This window comes from Phalacrocorax aristotelis, chromosome 5 (genome assembly GCF_949628215.1).
Source record: "Phalacrocorax aristotelis chromosome 5, bGulAri2.1, whole genome shotgun sequence".
NCBI lineage: Eukaryota > Metazoa > Chordata > Aves > Suliformes > Phalacrocoracidae > Phalacrocorax > Phalacrocorax aristotelis.
The window spans coordinates 31304154-31323925 of NC_134280.1; the positions used below are offsets into that span (position 1 = coordinate 31304154).

The following is a 19772-nucleotide window of genomic DNA, read 5'->3' on the forward strand; positions in this document are numbered from 1 at the left end:
GTCTTACTGAGCTGGTTAATGCTGTTGACTGTTGTTGAAATGTGAAATGTAGTTACTGTTGACTTTGTAAATACCTGCCAGAGATGAAATATAATTATTTTAAATCACTGTAAATAGAGATGTATAAAACTCGACACAATCTGCAATGCAGAAAAAAATTATATATATATAAATATATAAAGATGTTAAATAAATATCGTGTTGTTTCTGAACAGAAATGTATACTTTGTGAATTTTTTCTTTACCGTTGATTTCCGTTGCTGGGGGTGTGTGATGCAGGGTACACCTGCAGGGTGTCACGGCTCAGACACCCACAGGCACGCCAGCGCGTGGCGGGGAAGCGGGAAGCACCCACCGGCGGCTGCGCGTCACGGACCTTCGCCTCAGGACGCTCACCGTAGTTGCTGTCGTCACGGTGTTCCTTTGGAGGGGCGGGGGCGGGCAGTTCCAGGGCGGCGCTCATGGCGGCTTCGCGTCGTCACGGCAACGCCGGGCGCCCGCAAAGCGGCGGCGCGCTTGGCTGGCAGCGGAAGTCCCGCCCTCAAACTGATCCCGGCGCGGGAGGCGGGACAGGAAAGAAGGTCGTGGATTGGCCAAGGCGCACAGGTCAGTCAAGGCGCGTCGGCGCCGTTAGGTGCCCGCCCCGCTACCCCTCAGGGAGGGCGGCGGAGCCGTCCGTTGGGCCGCACGTGGGTCTGGTGCCGCGGGGGGCGGCTGGGAGCCCCGCGGCCCGAGCCTCGGTCCCGGGCCCTTGGAGGGCGGCGTGGTGAGGCGGAGGACAGTTCTGACAGGGCTGGCCGGGCCCGACGCGGCTGGCCTGGGGGTGCCGGCAGGGCAGGGTGCCCACTATGAGCCCGCCGGAGGGGAGGGGCAGCGGCGCCCTACGGGTGAAGTTCGTGCCCGACGAGGAGGTCCTGAAGCACATCGCTGACGACGCAGGTACAAGCCGGCCCGGGGCAGCGCCCGGCCCGGCACTGCCCAGGGCGCCGGGAGGGGGGTGCGGGCAGCCGCGGCGCCCCCCCGGGAGGGAGCCCTCCGCCGGCACCTGGAGCGGCTGAGCGCTGCGGGTAGGACGGGGCCTTCGGCGTCGCCCTCCTCTTCCGCAGTGTGTTTCTGTCCCCGCCCCGGCACGTGGGAAGCGGCGACTGCGGCACCACGGCGGGAGCCGCCTCCGCGGAAGGTGGTGCGGTGCTAGCTCGGCGGCTTCCCGAACCGCGCCGCCTGCGTAACGGCCGGGGAGAGGCGGCACAGAGTGGCCAGCTCCCCATCCCTGACGTGGTTAAACATACGCAGAACCAACTCGGAATGAGGTTCGACGTGGTTGCGAGAGGGGTCTTTTGCTGCAGTTTTGGCGACTCTTAATGTTCGGAACTTCTGTGGAGATGCTTAAAACTTGCCTGTACAGGGCACAGAGCACTCTGGTCTGACTTCGCTGTTGGTCCTGTTTTGAGCAGAAGGTCAGACAGACGGACTCCAGAGGTCTCGCAGCCTATGTTCTCCCTTGAGTGTATTGACAGCCTGTAGGCCAGGTCTCTTCCACTTGCTCCCCTTTGTTAGGGAAGATAGGGGGTGCCAAACACCATCCCCTTTGCATGCAGTTTGATACTTCTCTGTAAATAGCTGTCTTTTCTCCCAAACTGGAAGCTGATATGTGCTGAGATGGGGATCTTGTCCTCGTGGGCTGCAGGGGCCGGCTTTTGTGGTAAAGGACTAATGGCTGTAGGGTCAGCTGACCAGCTGTTCTTTTAGCGGGACATCTCAGTGTTGTATTTTAGTGATTTGTCTCTACTTGGTCTCTAGGTGGGGTAGCTGTCTTATCCCAAAAAGCAGGTTCATTTGCCTGGTGTGCAAAACACCAAACTACACACAGAGCGGAGGTATTTTATTCAATTCATTTTTGCACAGAGATGGGTGCTAGGTGGTAACCCACAAAGCTAGCACACTGCACCAAGAAACTGCAAAGTATTTATACAATTAAATGTGCCAATAACATCAAATAATCACATCCCCCAGCTAATAATTGGTTAATTTCTTTCTCATTTCAACTTAAAGGTCCAGCTCCCTTTAAATTTACCATGCATGTTCAGAGAGTGAGTGGCTTATTTGAGTAGGGGGTTTTCTGTGCTATGATTTTTAGTATTATAATGAGGATAGTTCACCTAAAGGACACTTAGTTTTAGTTCTTATCAACATCCCAATTAATTGTTTTCTTTGACTCTACGCTTTATCACCCAGTTCTCAGTGACTTCTGATGTGGGATGTTCCCTTCTGTCAGTCTCTCAGCTCTCTTCAAGGATATAGTCGTAAAACAAATGCTTCCATATCTCTTAGCTCTTCTTTCTGGCCACCAAATTCTGTTTTGCAAGGGTCACATGGTTCATTGCTATTACTTAGAGGAAAATTCTGTTTTCTTCAGGATGTCAGCTGCATACTACTGCAATAGAAATAATGAAAGAGCAGGAGGTTAAAGCTTTTATTGCAATCCTAGGTATTAAAGTACGGAAGGGCAAGACTCAGCTGACAGTCAATGTGAAGAGATTTGTGAAGAAGCTTGAGAATATTTCAGATGATGAAGCTCAGGAGATCCTGGAAGAGAACTATGTTGCTGCTCTTGGAATATGTGCTCAAGGTATTAGCAGGGGAGAACCTAACACAGCTGTGACTTCAGGAGATTCTTGCAGTGTCAAGATTGTACAATGTTAATGAAATTGCCTTTGAGGGCTGTCCAGGTCTGGCTGTGCTTCTGATAACAGGTAGAGGAGAGGATAATGATTCTAGGGTTTTATTATGATATTTCATAACAGCTGTAATATAAAGAGTCATTTGAGCCAAATAGTAAAATGTTGCATTCCATCTTCCTTGGGTTGGGACTATAACAGTGCTTTTTGAATAGCTACAAATAACATTTATTTTCACAGATCCAGTAGAAAATGGCTCAAGTGTAAGCGGTAGTGAAGTTTACTCATTCCAGACTCCCAAATGCTCCAGCAAAATGGCAGAGCTGGGTATGTTTTCCTCTTTCTTCCTTGATTCTTGCTCTGCCTATGGTTGTCTTTTGAGTACTCTGTTAATGTGATTTGTCACTTCTGTTTATTCACAAGATATGTTTGCAGTATTTCAATAACTTTTATCTGGCTCTGAATCAGTCTTCCTCAGAAACAAATGCATAGGGCTAGAACAAAGCAAAGGCATTATGGGGGTAAGAAATACAGATAATAAACATGTAAGAAAAAGTAGAAGTTTCTTAATGCTGGGAGAAAGTCTGCGTGTAAGTGCCAAAGGATGGCAGGGGTTTTATTTGTGAAACTCAGAAGGATGTGAGAATAACTCATTATGTAGCAAAGAGTCAAAAAACGCAGTATTAGCTTTGTGTGTCAGGGGATTTCTTCTACTCAAAGTGTCTTGAGCATGCTTGCTAGGCTAACTGTGGACTTAGAAGAGCAAGCAGAAAGTGGCAGTTCTGTAGAGGCTGGGCTCTTCTGGTTCAAATAAGATGCTTGAGCCCTGCTACCACTATGTTTCTTCTCACTTGAAGAGTCTTTGTGTGCCCAGCGCCATCTGAACTTCATTAGTGTTTAGCCGTCACAGGTACGGGTATATCCTACAAAGGATGATCCAAGGGAGAGGGGTCATTCTTCTGTATCACTATACAGAAACTAAGTTTCTGTACCTCTTCTCTGGGCTTCTGCTGTGTTTTAGGAAGTTGTGCGTTTCTTACACCGTCTTCTGCAGCAGGGTAGGTTTCACTGGTGCTCCTTCCTGGAGCTATGACTTAGTTTGAAAACTGATGCAAGTCACACAGTGGAAGGCTGGTTTTCTTGAGGGACTGTTAGCAGGATATGGGAGCCTTCCATATTCAGGTCAGTGATTCAACTTCAGCTTGTGCTGATAAGTAGTAGAAAGAAGTAAACACAATACAAGAACCCACCTCCTGGGGAACTGACGTGTTTGCTATACCTGATGCTCTACTATGCCCAGCTGAGCAGTTCTAAAGTAAGCATGACTCAACATTGTTCTGATTTGAAGACACGTGGTCTCCCAGGGAGCAAAGCGTGCTCTGCCATGGCCTCAGCTACACTTGTAAAATGAATTAACTGAGGAGTTCAGTCTTTGAAAATCTTTGTTAAGGATTACGTTCACTATTAGGGTTAGGAAAAAAATGGAAGTATCTGGTGCATCTTCCTGAAATAGCTAGGAAGTTAATACTCAGGGTGTTTCAGGTGTATGGCTCCATGGCTGACTAGCCAGAGCTGGGAGTTTTGTACTTGACATATGAAACTTCTTCCCTTCCCCCTATTTCCTACAGTTTCAGGTGTATGGCTCCATGGCTGACTAGCCAGAGCTGGGAGTTTTGTACTTGACATATGAAACTTCTTCCCTTCCCCCTATTTCCTACAGCCTCTGAATTAGCCCAGACACCAGGACGGAGCGTTGCACCTGAGTGCCCTGAGAAGACAGCCAAAACCCCTCAAAGCAGCAGTAAGTGCTGTGATGCTTTGGGGAACTGAAGCTGAGTGAATGGGGGTTATGTTTCTATGTGAGTTGTGGAGTGGGTGCTTGAGTGCCAGCTTCTGCCATGCTTGAGTATTCTAGTCAGCTTAACATTGTAGACTGAACTGCTTGGTATGTATGGCCTCTGGTTCACCTGGGTGTCAGATCTTTTATTCTGCCCTGCTGATGTAGAGAAAACATGAACTTCTCTCTCATCTCTTGCTGTGACACTTAATGATTCCCTCTGTGTTCAACAGAAAAGCTTGCTCTTGAGAGAGTTACAAGCTGGACTGATGTGTTGAGCACTAAATGGGGAGGATTGTGTCAGTGTTCATGTGTAAACTCACACTTTATTCTGTACTATTCAAGCACCCAATGCTGTAGGGAGAAATACAGGTGGGAGAAGTCAGTGCAGGTCAATACTGGTGAGAGTATGTTACTTTGTGCTCAGGGAGAGGACATTAGCTCATTTTTCAGCCTCTTCCCTCCTGCTGATGGCCTCCCAAAGCTGTGACCAGAATTAAAAGCTGATTTCTGTGGTAATAATGTTGACTGTCTTTGTTTTCTCCTTGCCTGCCTGTGAGGAACTAGAGGCTTCCCTCATGGGATTAACCACCCAGTGAGCTAATATTCTGGTGCAGCGTACCTTTGAATAGTGAATGCCTGTTTTTCTAATGGATCATCTTGTGCCACTGTTGAAAATATGCAGTACTCTGAACAATGCTTGTTCTTGCTTTGCAGAACATTCAAGTTCAAACAAAGTGCAGCAGAGGGTGAGTGATGACTCTACCTTGCTTGGGTTTTTTTGGGTGTGTTTTTTCACTTTTAGAACTGCCAAGTTACTGCAGTTGTGGAAAGGCAGGACCTTGAAAAGCCTGATTTACAGCACAGATGTCTCTCCTAATCCAACCAGGCAGGAATAACTCAACTGAGAACTAGAGCTACCGTTAATCGGGACTATGGGATTTAGAGTCAGTGAGCAAATAGTGCGGTTTGGGGTTTTTTATTTTGTTTTGTTTTTTAATAGTTATTATAGCAAGGGTGAAGACTATTTCCTTGCATCACACAAATGAGGTTAGACACAGACGTTAGACACAGACGTTAGACTCATAACTTTCCAGTTTCTCATCAAAGGAAGAAACAGCCTTAATTGTAAGGAGTGCTGCTAGAACAGGAATCCAAGAACTGCAGTGCTGTTCAGTTTCTTACTTTAGCATTCGTTTACAAAAAATACATTGTGATAATGGGGGGGTTGTAAGCTGATGTTGTCTTCTGTGGTGCAATGGCAGAACTGCCAGTTGTGATGGTTATAAAGAGAGTGCTGTGAAACAGTTGGCTTTCTAAAATGGTGCAGCATCATACTAGAAATGCGTGCACAGCTTTTCCAGAATAAGGTTCCAGGATGAGATATGCCTGTAAGAGATGCTGTTTTGGGATGTCATGTTCACTCCTTGATAATTTCATATCCACTTTGACAGGATTAACAGAAGTGTTTCCTAAGTATTGCAGACTTGATCTGCTGTCCAAGTCATGCATGTGCTTTACATATACGTGAAGAAGATGTGCCGCTACAGCTTGATGAGCCCAGGCAGCTTAGGTTCCCTTTGGTGTACTTATTATGGGCTTAGTGTTCTGAGTGGTCTTGTGTCATTCTGGTAGTGGATTTCCAAATGATTTTGAGTAGACAGTGTGATGTGGAAGAGGACTGCTCTGGGAGTCAGAGCATTTCCAGTTTGCCTTTGCTTTGATTTCATTCTTCCTGAGGGGCCAAGATTGGCATCTTGGTTGGAGATTTCACTGTTTTCTACCCTCCATCTTGGGACATTAGTTGAAAAAATTAAGCCCCTTTTGGAATCTGATCCTGTCCCCCTCTAGCTCTGAATAGCAAAACAAGAACTCTCCATATTTACTGCCTTTGCTTGCCCAGTTTCTTGTGGGCTGAAATAGCTTGGAAATGTAACCTGATTCTACTCTTTGTTTGTCAGAGGGCTGTTTTGAGGAGGTATATGTTTCTTCTAATGCGTATTTTTTCTTTGCTGTTACAGAGTAAAAAGAAAGAATTTGTGTCTACCACACCTTACAGACTCCGAAAGAGGCTAGCAGGTAAGGAACAACCATTGCAGTCAGCTCCCACATTTAGTGAGGCACTACGTTCAGAGGAGAGTGTTTCTTCCGGTGGGCTTCTGCCTGTAGTAGTGATCTGAGTGAAGGAATCTGATTCATCCTGCAGAGGGTGTAGAAATGTCCTTAAAGAAGTCTATGTAGACCTTTTTCTCACAACAGATTGCTACTTAGGTAAGGGGTGGAAGGGTTAGAAGCACCAAGTTGCTGAGCCTGGGTAACATGATTAAAAGAGACAAAACTCTCAATCATCTAATCTATGCTGACACTTAAGCCTGGCACAATTGCTTGAGCCAAGTCATAAAACTTTTTGATGATGGCTGGGACATTCATGGTAAAGTATTTCCAATAACTGGTTGGCTATATGTGCTCAGAATGAATGCAGAGGAGAGTTTCGTGCGTGGCATTTCATGTTCTATTTCTTCTTTTGTGTTGAGGGACCAAGGCTGAGCCAGATTCCATCTGTGCTCTTCAAGTCAGCATTGCTAACAGAGGTCTTTTACAGAACCTTTTTATAGAGTGTCACCCAGAAGATACTCAGCTTGCATTACTGGCATTTGGGGAAACTGGCATAGAGATGAACAGGGAATTCCTTTGTCCATTTTCAGTCACTTTTTATGGTAGGATTATGTTTCTCAGTTGGTATCAAGAGTAAGCTTTCCTAAACAATTTGTGAGCCTAGAACTGGGAAATAAATGGCTGTGTGTGTTTGCAGTCCTCTTAAGCACTGATTTTACTTTTCTGTGAAATACATTTAAGAATCGTATGCTTGAAAAACACATAGAGCATGTATGTGAGAGAGCAAGATGGTGCAAAGTGTGCTCTGTGTAAGAAGTTGTTGCTAGCGTTTAACCTTAAATTTATGCTTTAGCTCCAGACCCCTATTTAGAAAGTGAGAGTGAATATTCTGCTTCCTGCTCAGAGGAGGAGGATGAGGAAGACCAGAGAGAAGACAGCACTGTTTTATCAGGTCAAAAGACCCCAGCAAAAACTAAGGCTGCATCTATGCCTCCTCCCAGAAGCACCCTACCCAAAAAAGTTAAGGAGGACAAGATGGTGAGTGTGCGGAAAATATGCCCCTGAGCTAGCAAGCATGAAGGGATGTTTTGTGACAATAAGCTGTCAGTGACCACACGTAACTACGGGGAAGAACTGCTAGACTCATTTCAAATCAAACCAGCTGGGTTGGGTTTTGCTGTATTTCTGAGCAGTCCCAGTTGGACAGGCATCATGTGGGCCTGTGGGCTAATCCAGCCTGTATCCTCAGCAGCTTCAGAAGGAGAAGTTCTAAGATGTCCATGAAGCAGAAGACCTTGTACTGAGAAATGTTGAAGAAATTGACTCCTATAGCACCAAAAGAAGCACACATTACCTTCTGGCTTGGTGTTTAGCTTTGTTGTCTGATTTCCTTCCAGCACCAGGGATCCCCATACCTACCCTTAGAATTATTGCTAAGTTCTTCTCTCTCGGAATCTCTTTTCTGTCTCTGTCTTCAGGAAAGAAATATCTAACTAGGTTAGCTTTGGTAAAATGCTACTGTAGAAGCCATTTTTGCAAATATCTTCTGGCTTTTTATTCATCCTTGCTCTGTGTCTCATACTGGCCATATTCAGACATGTTTGTGGGTGCAATGGGAGAGGTGTAACTTGATAGCAGGAGGACAATGGCTGATCTTTCTGTCCCTTTTTAGAGCAACCTGGTGGAGGAATACTTTGAAGCTCACAGTAGTTCCAAAGTGCTCACTTCAGACCGAACGCTGCAGAAGTTGCGGAAAAGAAGATTGAGTCAGGTACGCTTCATAGTTAATCACACAACTCCTGAAGTTTTTAATTTCTTTGAAGATTTCCCTCATCAAAACTTCCTGATGTTGCTATTTTCACTGTATTTCTGCTGATTACATTCTCGGTGGTTAATGCTGATTTAGGTAGCATTTTAAGCATTATGTCTCCTGCTGCTCTAAGCAGGGACAGGGCCCCGTTGCTTGAACCTCAGACAGTAGGGAAAACACAGGGAGAAGACATCAGGTGAGCAGCCAGTTGAAAGCTGCAGTTACCAGAACAGATTAAAGTTTGCGTTTGGGGGAGAAAAAGAGGGAGAAGCAGAGTTGTGGAGACCTGCCTTAAAAATTACCACCAAAACAGCATTTTGTCAATGAAATGCTCAGGGGAATTACAAGCTATCTTGACTATTTTTGTGTAGAGGAAGTTGAGAGCCCTTTTAATCTGAGCATTGCTGGGTCAAGCCACATGCAGGACTGGGACAGCTCTAAATGCGGTCACCTAGTTTGTGAAATGCACTTTGTCCCCTTCCAGTTCCTAGAAGACAGGAATGGTGTAATTGTGGTGACTGAATTACTGTATTTCTTTTTCCACATGCCACTTCTACAAGACAGTACAGAGCAATCAGTCGCACCCTACAGAGACAGGTACACAAAGACAGGTGCCAGGGAAGCATGTAAAATACTTGGAGCTGTCATGTCTATGACTGCTTTTTGCACGCATCTGTGTTTTAAAAGATGGCATATATGCAGATTGCCTGATGCTTGCTGTTGTCTGGAATTGCTACCCAGAGAAACAGCTGTATTCTTAACAAATTCTTTCATAACAGCTCTGGAAGGAAATCAAGGCTTTCAGTATTAAATCTACTGCTGGCTCCAAAAAAAATTGAAGGCTTAGCGGTCTCTCAATGCTTTATGTTTGTTTGATACATTGCAGCTGTCTTTGTGTTCTTTCCAGAGTAAACTGTCTGCTACTGCAAGGGAGGAGAAAGCAAAGCTGTTAAAACTGAAGAGAAAGGGAGACCATTGTAGGTTTGATGCCATTAGTCATGCTACTGTGCTGTTTAAACATCAACATCCCAGCATATCTTTAAAGCTGAATTAATCCTTTGATTCTTGATGCTTTTGAAATAATACTTTTTCTATATTTAGCTGTCAGCTGCAAATGATTTCCTTTCTGCTGTATTTCTTTTTTTAAGATCATGTTTGTGAGCATTCTCTTGTGGTGATGAACACCTGAAACATTTCTAAGCATGTTGATTGGAGCCCTTGCTCCTGTGCGCAGGGTTGCGATGTTGGTATCTTCCTGGTACAGTGCTTGGTGCTGTGTAAGCTCTGAGTCTGTGCATTATTTCAGTGGCAGTTTTCCCATATTCAGCAGGAAGAGGAAAAACACAGTGCAATATTGCTTCTAGTCCTAGTCTGGCTGTCATTTCCCATAATAAGGTTACTTAATTTCTGCTTTGTTTCTCCAGTAGAAAAACTGCTTACAGGAGTCTTCATGGGAAAAAAAAAAAAACCACAAACTGAGTGCACAGTCAGTGAAAATTATTCTGCTCAGCTTTTAATGACTGTCATCTCTTTCTCAACACAGCGAACACTGCATGACCTTTTGAAAAAAGCTCCCCTTGCCTATGCTGCTGAAATTAAAGAGCTAAACCAGCAACACGAATCCCTGTTTTCCAAGTGGATGCTGCAATTACAGTGAGTATCCAGTGAGAATTGCTGAAGAAGCCTAGTAAATGGACACTGCCAGTAAACTTACCCTCATGTCAAAAACATCCTGTGGATGAGTTGAGGAGCAAGGTTTTTTTCTTTGATTGCTTAAATTTAAAAAATTAGGTGACATTAATTTAGTACAATGTTTCCTCCAGACCAAATAATATGTAAGTTTTCGAACTGAATGCCTGAAGTGAAATAAGGTTGCATTCTGCCTGGCTGGTTTGTCTGTGCCTCTGTAAACCAAGCTAGAGGGCGTTCACAAACAGGGAACATGAATGATGAGAGAAGTGTCCTCTGTGAACAGTTTTGCTTGCAGCAGCGTAGCTGGTAGCGAGTAGCCCACCACCAATTTCTTCAGTATGTGGCTATCCCCAGTGGTGTAGCAGTTAGCTTTGAATGCCTGTGATACCTAATGATCTAGGCATGAAGAAACCTTAATGCTGTTGAAACGTTAGCAGTATAAACTTTGTCTGGGTTTGCATGTATCTTTATGGGAAGGAGAAAAGAGTAAGCATCCAGGAAAGCAAATGGGGAACTATGGAGACCTGTGAAATTCTGAAGCACCTTGGAGAAGGCAGGCTACCAGCTCTGAAGTTAAGTGCTGAGGCAGGAGCAGGTGTTGGTGAGGAGAAAGCCCCTTAGAAGCTTTGCAAGGGAGTAGAATATAAATAAATTTGTGATTCATGGGGAGTGACAGAGCATATTAAAAAGATGTTATCTTTGAAAGTTGGGAGCGTTGCAAGAGGAGTTCTCTGTGACTTGGTGATCTGGGCAGATGGTTAGAGATTTGCGTGGCAGGGTAGAAGGAACAAATCCATAGATGATACTGAAGTCAATGACAGTTGTTGAACGCCTTCCTTTTGCCCAGTGCTATTTGGGTGACCTGATACTCTTCTTTCTGGTCAAGGTGTTGCTTTTCCTACTCCTCAAAAATAAAGATTTGTGATTCCCTACCATGTTCTCTTTATGCTTTCCTGCCTCTTTCTCTGTGGAACAAATAGGATAAGAAATAGATATGAGAATAGTTTAATTCTGCTTTGAAATTGTGCGTGCAGATCAGAGTAGAAAACTTGAAGGCTTGCTTTTTTTTCTTCATAATTGCTGTGAACCATGGTAAACATTTAATATAATCACTGATGAGGGGGTGAATGTGAATGCTGGTTACTCTTCATTATCTGAAGTTGCAGATCTAGTCTCATATTCTTGGACAATACCATTTTCTTCCGTAGAAGTTTTGCTAAATTTGTGTGCCCCCAGGGTGCTAAACCGCTTCTTTTACTAGGATGCACGTGCCACATTACAGATTCCTGGCAGCTAACCTTATTTGTCAGCTGTGAGCTGAAGGTAAGCCTAGAGTTGATGAAACATGACATTTTTAGAGGCAAGATTGCAATGGATCATTTTGCTTAATGAATGTATGAACCTAGAAGGGGACTTGTACTTTTTTGATTCAGTGTATTTGCTCACTTTTCTGCAGCTTGGGTTTCAATATCGTGCTTTATGGACTGGGCTCAAAGCGTGATTTGTTAGAGAAGTTTCGTACCTCTGTGCTCCAGGATACTGTTCACCTTGTGGTAAATGGATACTTCCCCAGCATGACTGCGAGATCTGTAAGTGTGGAAAAAGCTTATGGGTTTATGTAATCATCCTGTGTTACAGATACCTCTAAAGTCTTTCAGTGTAAAATGTTAAGGAAACCTGCTGCATCCTATAGCAGCAGACTGTTGAATGAAGAGCAGTTCCTATCTCTCTTTGAAGAGTTTAAAGAAAATAACCCATGCATTTTCTAAGGAATTGTAGTAATTCCTGTCATTAATAGATCCTCATCAGTCTAAAGCCTTATTTTATGTCACTGTTTTGAAAAGGGGTAGAAATGTTTTGTTTTTATTGACCGTTTGGGGGATTTGATGGTGAAAATCACATTACCTCCTGTGTGACAGTCAAGGGCTCAGTTTTTGATTTTCTGGACTAGGTCCTTCAGTGCCAGAGCCCTTCAGAAGGGGCTGCTTTTTTCTTTTTCAGATTCTCAACTCCATCACAGAGGAGGTACTGGACCATATAGGGACTTTCCGCAGCCCCCTTGACCAGCTTGAATTCATCATTAAAAGGTTTAAAGAAGGTAAAATGACTAACTTTAGAGTCCACTTACTGCAGGAGAGCCTAGACATTTTCTTGCCTCATAGTTTTCATATGTGCATTTAGTTTCTTAGTTTATTGTAGCTAGTATACTTTCCTTTGCCCAGTGCTGTTTGAGTGATCCGATACTCCTCTTTCTGGTCAAGGCAATGCTTGTATATGTAATTTGTGCCATATACATGAAAACGTACATGCACCAGGAATATATGTGTACATGATCCCAAGCTGTTACCTCAGCCAGTGTTTCGCACACTTATTTCTCTAGAAAGGGAAGGAGGAAGGCACAAGTGTTCTAACAGGAATAGGCAAACTGAAATGCTCATCTATCTTGCATTTAGCACAGTGCCTTTGTGCTTTATTCACACAGTGTTTCTGTAGCCATGTTTCCTGGTGGAAGACAGGATAGGTAAACTCCAGCTACATGAGGGAAGGTGGTTCTTAGTGGCTGCTTGAGGACCTGATATAAACCTCACTGAAATCAACAGAATGAAGAAGTTACAAACAATTTGGAATGACAGTTTCTGACAGACATAAGCCCTTTGAGATCCTATGGAAAATCACGGCCTGAGGGTCTTTCCATAAATTTCAGTATAGGCTGGATTATGGCTTAAATGTACATGGTTTAGTGGTATGGTCATTTAAATTTAATATATGCAAATACTGACATTAAGATGAAATAAAGGACAGCAGTGCCAAACAAGCAGGTTAGAACTGGGTTCAAAAGCAAAATTTAACAGGTATTACCACACAGAATGCTTGCTGAAATCTTTTTGAATGTCCATTTTACTGCTTGTGTATACATACACAAATTGCAATGGAATCTTAATTGTGTATGGCATTGGTGTTTATGTGTTTACATTCTGTTTTCCATCATTACCTTATCAGTATTTCTGGTGGGACTAAGTGAAAAAGACTGATTAATGGCAGTACCCACCTGAATCTACATAAATCAGTCTTGTGCAGTACACTGTAGCTGATCTGACTGGAAGTCTAAGGAACCTTTCGTTTCCATTGGCAGCCAAGTATGCATCTATTTGCACAAACACTGGCTACTGTTCCAGAATTGTTTCTGGACTTAGGAAACAGCTGTTCCCAGGGATAAGTACAGCACCAACAAGCTAGTTGGAAATTTTAACATCTACCATTTGCATTATCCGAGCTAAGTCTTTGAGGACTCGGTGAGAAAGGTTTCCAATGAAGTTAGTATGTTTTGGATCCAACCCTCAATAAAAAATGCATTTTCATTGTGTGACGAGGAGCTTAAGGATTCTAGTCATGTAACTCAAAAGCAGCTGAACAAACTGTGTTTAGACTTCCATCCTAAAATACAGTTGAATGACCTTGAATCACGGGACTAAAAGTCATAGCTAAACGGGCAATTCCTGGGAAAGCCATGAGCAAGTGGAAAGTGAATTGTAAGAGAAAAGCTTAAACTGCAAAAAGAACTGTAGCTGTGATGAGAACTGTGATACAGTGAATGGGTCCTCAGAAACCCTAAGCATGGGATAGAGATCAAAATAAGCTGTACAAGGAAAGTGATTTGGTATTAGTGATGAATATGGAGCCTGATGGAATCACCCTGTCCTAGGCTGTGCTGGGAATGGGAAACCGCTTTGCGTGCAGTTTCTTTCATTGGTTCTCTGCTGTTTTTTCTGACCTTGCAGATTCATCTTTAGAGCTTTATGTCCTCATTCATAACCTGGACAGCCAGATGTTGAGAGGAGAAAGAAGTCAGCAGATCCTTGCACAGTTATCCTCTCTGCCTAGCATTTACCTCATTGCCTCTATCGATCACATCAATGCTCCTCTCAGTGAGTTTCCTTGGACCTCATGTAGCAGAGAGAGAAGAATCTGCATTCTACTTTGGGGCTGCTGAGCATGTTTCATAAGCTCACGTATTACTGATGATGTGCAAAATAGATCTGGTGATGTATGTACAGTGGGAGCAGCTAGAAGCCCTGACTGGGACTGTGGCTGTGTTGAACCAAAACTGTATGAAGATACTGAGCACTACCAGTCACTGATCATAGTATACAGGTAGACTCCAAGCTTCTGGCACCCTTTGATTTAGGGACTTACTGAAATGGAGACTGGATGTTGTCTGTCATTGCATCCAAACAATTTCGTTTATCAGCCAGAAATTCTTTGGACACTGCTGACTCTGGAAAAATTTACAGTATATCTATGATGCTGGCATGAAAAAGGGATGTGTACAAATGTTTTGTTGCGGAGAATTTGTCTTGCTTGAACTGCAAGTATCTGGGTGTAGGTACTGTGAATTTCACAAGCATACATTGTTTCCTCAAATCCTACAGTAGAACTAAGTTCATTTTAATATTTCTTATTTAACACCGTAGAAAAGCTAAATCTCCCAATTCTGTCTGCTCTTTCTTTTCTCTCTGTCTAGTGTGGGATCAGGCGAAGCTAAGCCTTTACAACTGGCTTTGGTATGAAACAACCACATTTAGTCCTTATGTGGAAGAAACGTCTTATGAGAACTCGCTTTTAGTACAACAATCTGGATCTTTGGCTTTGAGCTCCCTAACGCATGTCCTGCGCAGTCTCACTCTCAATGCCAGGTAAGACACTGTTATACTTCATTGTAGCACTTGCTGAGGATCCAGTTCTTACTAGGTTACTCTCGTCTACCCCTAGCAGGACGCAGTCCCTGTTGTCTGACAACAATGTTCAAGGTGAAGATGGTAGGGCCTGGGTTCTAACTGATTGGTTACTTTAAATGAACAGTGTTTGGACAGCAAGCCTTGTCCAGTGAAGAGATTCACGCACAAAGTCCTGCTCATGAAGGAAAAATCAGTTAATATTTTCTGATGGTGGGGCTTTTTGAGTTGTGGGGGTTTTTTTCCCCCCTTTTGATTTTCCCCTCTCATCTTTTCACTTAGGGGGATATTCAGACTGCTTGCTCAGTACCAGCTGGAGAACAAGGACAACCCATCTTATCCAGGTATGTACCTACCTTTTCTCATCTGTTTCAGGTGTTGCTATTGCCAGCTCAGTCACAGTGGCACTGGCTTTTGGGATGCAGGTTACATCACCAGCAACAGAAGTGCTGTAACTCTTGGCTCAGTGGGACTCAGTGGCATCGACTGTCTTTCTAGTGGTACTGTGTCTGACTTTGACAGGAAATCAATAGACTGGCTGGTTCTGAAGGACCTCCTCTGAACTGTTGTCTGCTCTGATGTTTAGACATGCGTGCGACCATTCATGGGGGACTGTGGAGTTAAAAAAATAAAGGGAGAATATGATTTTGCATAACTAGCGCTTAAAGGACCAGGGAAAGCCAGGAGATTCTGTTCCCATGCTGCTCCTATGTAAGTGACTTCTGATGCATCCCTGCTTTCTAGGATACATGTGGAATATTCTGTCACGGTCTCTAACAGGTGCTGCAGGGGATATGAATAACACGTTAGTGGTAAAGAAAGTTAGAAATTAAGAGAGATTAACCATGCTGGGAAGTGCAGTTAAAGTGCTATTAAAATTCCATCAGGCAGACAGGGCGACTGGATTGTTAATTCAGCTGTTTTACGTTAATTACTGAAATGTTAGCTTGACTGTACACTTGAAAAAAGTGATGATGTTACTGTAGCCACTGTGGTCTAAGCCAAAGCAAGATTTGGAGGTGAGGATAATATGTGGTGTTAGACCTGGAACAATCTGACGATCTTACCACTTCATTTTCTTGTTCTCGCCTTTTTCGGTCTCCAGGACTGCCTTTCCAAGACTTCTACCAGCAGTGTCGGGAGGCTTTCCTTGTGAACAGTGACCTGACTCTCAGGGCACAGCTGACAGAATTCAGGGACCACAAGCTCATCCGGACCAAGCGGGTTAGTTGGGGGAAGAAGATAATTCTGGGTATTCAGCCACCTTAAAAGAAAAAAGATGCTTACTTGCTACTAAGTGTCCCTAAGACACCTCTCTGCAGCTCACAGTGAGGCTGTACTGCTTGAAGCACCTAGGAACTAGCAAAGGGCTGAAATTCTGTAATTGCAGCTTTTTCCATGCCTCTGATTTGTCAACACCCTTTACATGGGTAGGGTGTTGTAAAAATGCAGGGTGCTTTGCTTACCCAGCAACCTACAGGTCTCCTCTTCCTGAAGACCTTGAGAAGTAACAGACTGTGGAGGCTGCTAGTCTACTTCCAGTAATTACTTGTATTTGCACAAAGGAAGAATGCAGGTTAGTCCTAATGAAGGCAGTACAGCAGTACTAGATATGGGAACACAGTGCTGAGATGTGTAGTGTCAGACTAGCATAGCCCACCAGAGGATTTCTCATATATTGACTTTTTGCTGTATTTGTGCATTTCCAGTGTTGCTCTAGTGAAACACTCCTGTTTTTTAGCAATGTGGTTCTTCTGAATGCTGGCCAGCTCTCATCTGGACCACAAATAAACATTAGCATTGCAGTGTTGTCTAGTGGCTTGCATTGCACTGTGCACTGGTGTTAACAGAATGTGTATGCATGTCTCTTCTCAGGGAGCTGATGGTGTGGAATACTTACTAATTCCTGTAGATGACAGTACCTTGACCGACTTCTTAGAGAAAGAGGATGAAGATGTGTAACGTCTCTCTGTTCTCAAAGCATCTATGGCAATTGCTCTCAAGGGTTGCTGGAGAGGGGCCTATACTCAGATCTTTCTCCCTCCGACCCCAAGGCTGCTGGACTACTTACTGAAATGTAATAATTGGCATGAACGATGCTCATCATTGAACTACTTCGGGTGGTTTGGAACGATGACTTCTATAAGCAAGGCATCTCTTGCTGTGTAGTTAGATTTGTCTGCTTTGTCTCTTAGCTCAGATGATGCCTTCTTCATATCTATGCAGCCAACCTTACAGCCAGAAAAACCAGCTTGGCAAGATTGTGCCTTCTGTGCTCTACCTCACCAGACAGGAGGGTTTGGAGCTGTTTACTTGGGAAGTGCAAATCACTGGATGATCAGAGCTTTAGTCTATACTAGTGGTGCAACCTTTCTCAGCTGAGTGCTTTCCAGCACTCCTTTACCAGTTGGACAAGACTAGCTTCCAGTGTATGAAGAAGTCAAGATTTAGAATGCTAAGAGGCCTGCCTGGACTGCATGCGGAAAGGAGCATACTAGTGGATTTGGGACACTAACTTATTAAATTCTAGCAATAGAACTGAAGGACTTGCCCCAAACCCAAATCCTTTTATAAGATCTAGGTAATCAAAATTGTGATGGACTTAGTCATTGCCTGTTGGTGAGGGTGAGAGGATCCAGCTTCTTTCATCTACTTTCCCAGTTGCAGTCCAGCAATATGAAGAGGCTGTGAAGTTTTTTTGTTTATTTTTTTAGAAGCTTAATTTGTATATATGTATTTTTTACATCAGGAGTGTCGACCGATCCTGGAGGAGGCCTTAAATGCCACTTATAAGTTCTCCCTTTTTTTAAGCCCTTAGAGGTTGGGAGACTGCTGAAATTTGACAGCTTTTCTTCACTTTTTTTCTCAGGTATGTGGGAGTAAGCCCTATGGTTCCATCAGCTGTAGTCTGCCAGACAGACTTCAGGGACTCTGTATGTCTAATACTTGGTAGCTGTGTTACAGCTCGATGTTGTAGTTCAAATCAATCAAATAAAGTACTTTATTAATTTTCATTAGCTTTTCTTGTCTTCAACAAGCCTTTTATGTTAAAGAGATCCTTCTGGCAGTTGTGAAAGCCTCATTTTCATTATATCTGTGCAAATCCTCATGCAGCATGCAGAAGACTTCAAACTAATTAGTAAAAACATTTTATATTGTTTCTTATAAGGTGTCAAAATTAAAAATAGTTTGCCTGCCTTTTAATACCAGTATATAGCTTTTGAAGAGAACCAAAACATCCCATGGAATAATATTGTTACCTGGTCCACCCCTCACTGACAGAAGCAACAGGCAGAGGTTTGCAACCTGACTTGTTTGTATGGAAAACATGGGGTATCTACTTACCGCACTGACAATTTGACTCTTGAAGTATAGGACTTAATTAGCTTTGCTGGAGAGTCTGATGGGGAAAACTAGTACATACCAGCAGTACTTTCCAGCTTCTTCCCCAAGAACATTTTCCAACTAAAATCCTCTTTTGGTGGCACTTGCCATGTGTGTTTTACTGGCTGCAATTCCAAAACTTTCCAAACTGCATCAGATCCTGCCTATCACTACTTAGGCTACCGTCAGAATCACTAAAACTGGGGTGAAGGCGTTGTCTTATCCAAGTTCTGTAAGTTAGGCATGGAATTCAAAAACAAAAACAAGAACTTTGCCACTTGAAAGGTGTTCTTGGAAAAACAGCCACATCCTGTTTTGCAGTCCTTTGACTCCCTCCGCAGTTCCTATGAAACCCAAGACTTAAATTATATTCCGAGTACATATGGAAGATGCCATCTAATGTGTTTGCAGATAGTGATACCGTGGTGCATTTTCAGTGCAATTGCATGTGGTTTTCTAGATGTGAAATGTACTTCAGTGAAGTGCTATATTCATCCTGAGTTCAGAGTTACTGGCTAACTGTGTTGGTAGACTACCAGAAGCCTGCACAGGCCAAGAGGAGGGCTGCAGCAGATACCACATATCTGCTAAGAGAAGGTTAAGTCCAAATCAGTTTTTGGCTGCAGCTGATTCTGTGATGTAAGCATGCAAGCTAAAGAAAATTCCTGTGAATTAATTCCTGTGGGTTTTGTGTTAAACATATTTTATCCTGATTTCATGCTGTTTCTGGACAATTACGCCATCTATGCATTAATTTTCTGTCTCTTGAATTCTGCGTACATACTAAGGTAGTAGCATTTTAACATCTATAGGAATACAGAACTGTTGGATTTGGAGGGATCACTTCTACAGTCCGTTCCTTTACTTGGGAAAGAAGACATTTCTTCCCACTTCCTGTTCCTCAGCTTACCGAGTGGTCTTCAAATAGCCTCAGTAGCTTCACAAATACTGGAGTCATTTCTTTCCACTTAAATGTAAGTGGAACAAGACATGCAATTATCCAGTAAAGACACTGCTTGATGAGTCAGCTTTATTAACTTAAAAGGATGGTGTCAAGATCTTTACAAATTTGCAATGGAAGTATTTTCATTTTGTTTAAATATCTTCTGGTGTACTCTCATGGCTTTAGCTGGGATAGAGAGTTAATTGACAAGCACTGCGGCCACTCAAACCCCCACGACAGACACTGCAGCTACTCCAACCCCAGTGACAAGCACTGCGGCCGCCCAACCCTCCACGACAGATACTGCAGCTACTCCAACCCCAGTGACAAGCACTGTGGCCGCCCAACCCTCCACAACAGATACTGCAGCTACTCCAACCCCAGTGACAAGCACTGCAGCCACCCAAACCCCCACGACAGACACTGCAGCTACTCAAACCCCAGTGCCAAGCGTTGCAGCTAAACCAGCGGACCAACCTGTGCCAGTATCCGTCGCCCCTATACGCAAGAAGAAATCTTGGAAGAGAAGGTCAACTTGTTTAGAAAGAGATTATGAGGAACCAGGGCCATCACAAGAAGA

General features: G+C 43.6%; 1 protein-coding gene across 1 annotated transcript; it reads left to right on the plus strand.

The window, feature by feature from the left end:
• Positions 1 to 655: 655 nt before the first annotated feature.
• ORC2 (origin recognition complex subunit 2) lies at positions 656 to 17882 on the plus strand. Its single transcript, XM_075093803.1, has 16 exons — positions 656 to 939; positions 2489 to 2629; positions 2919 to 3005; positions 4399 to 4479; positions 5233 to 5264; positions 6537 to 6594; positions 7484 to 7668; positions 8303 to 8401; positions 9984 to 10093; positions 11589 to 11721; positions 12134 to 12230; positions 13912 to 14058; positions 14655 to 14826; positions 15148 to 15209; positions 15971 to 16089; positions 16741 to 17882. The coding sequence occupies exons 1-16, from the start codon at positions 849 to 851 to the stop codon at positions 16825 to 16827; spliced, it is 1701 nt and encodes a 566-aa protein (XP_074949904.1). The 5' UTR covers positions 656 to 848; the 3' UTR covers positions 16828 to 17882.
• Positions 17883 to 19772: the final 1890 nt, after the last annotated feature.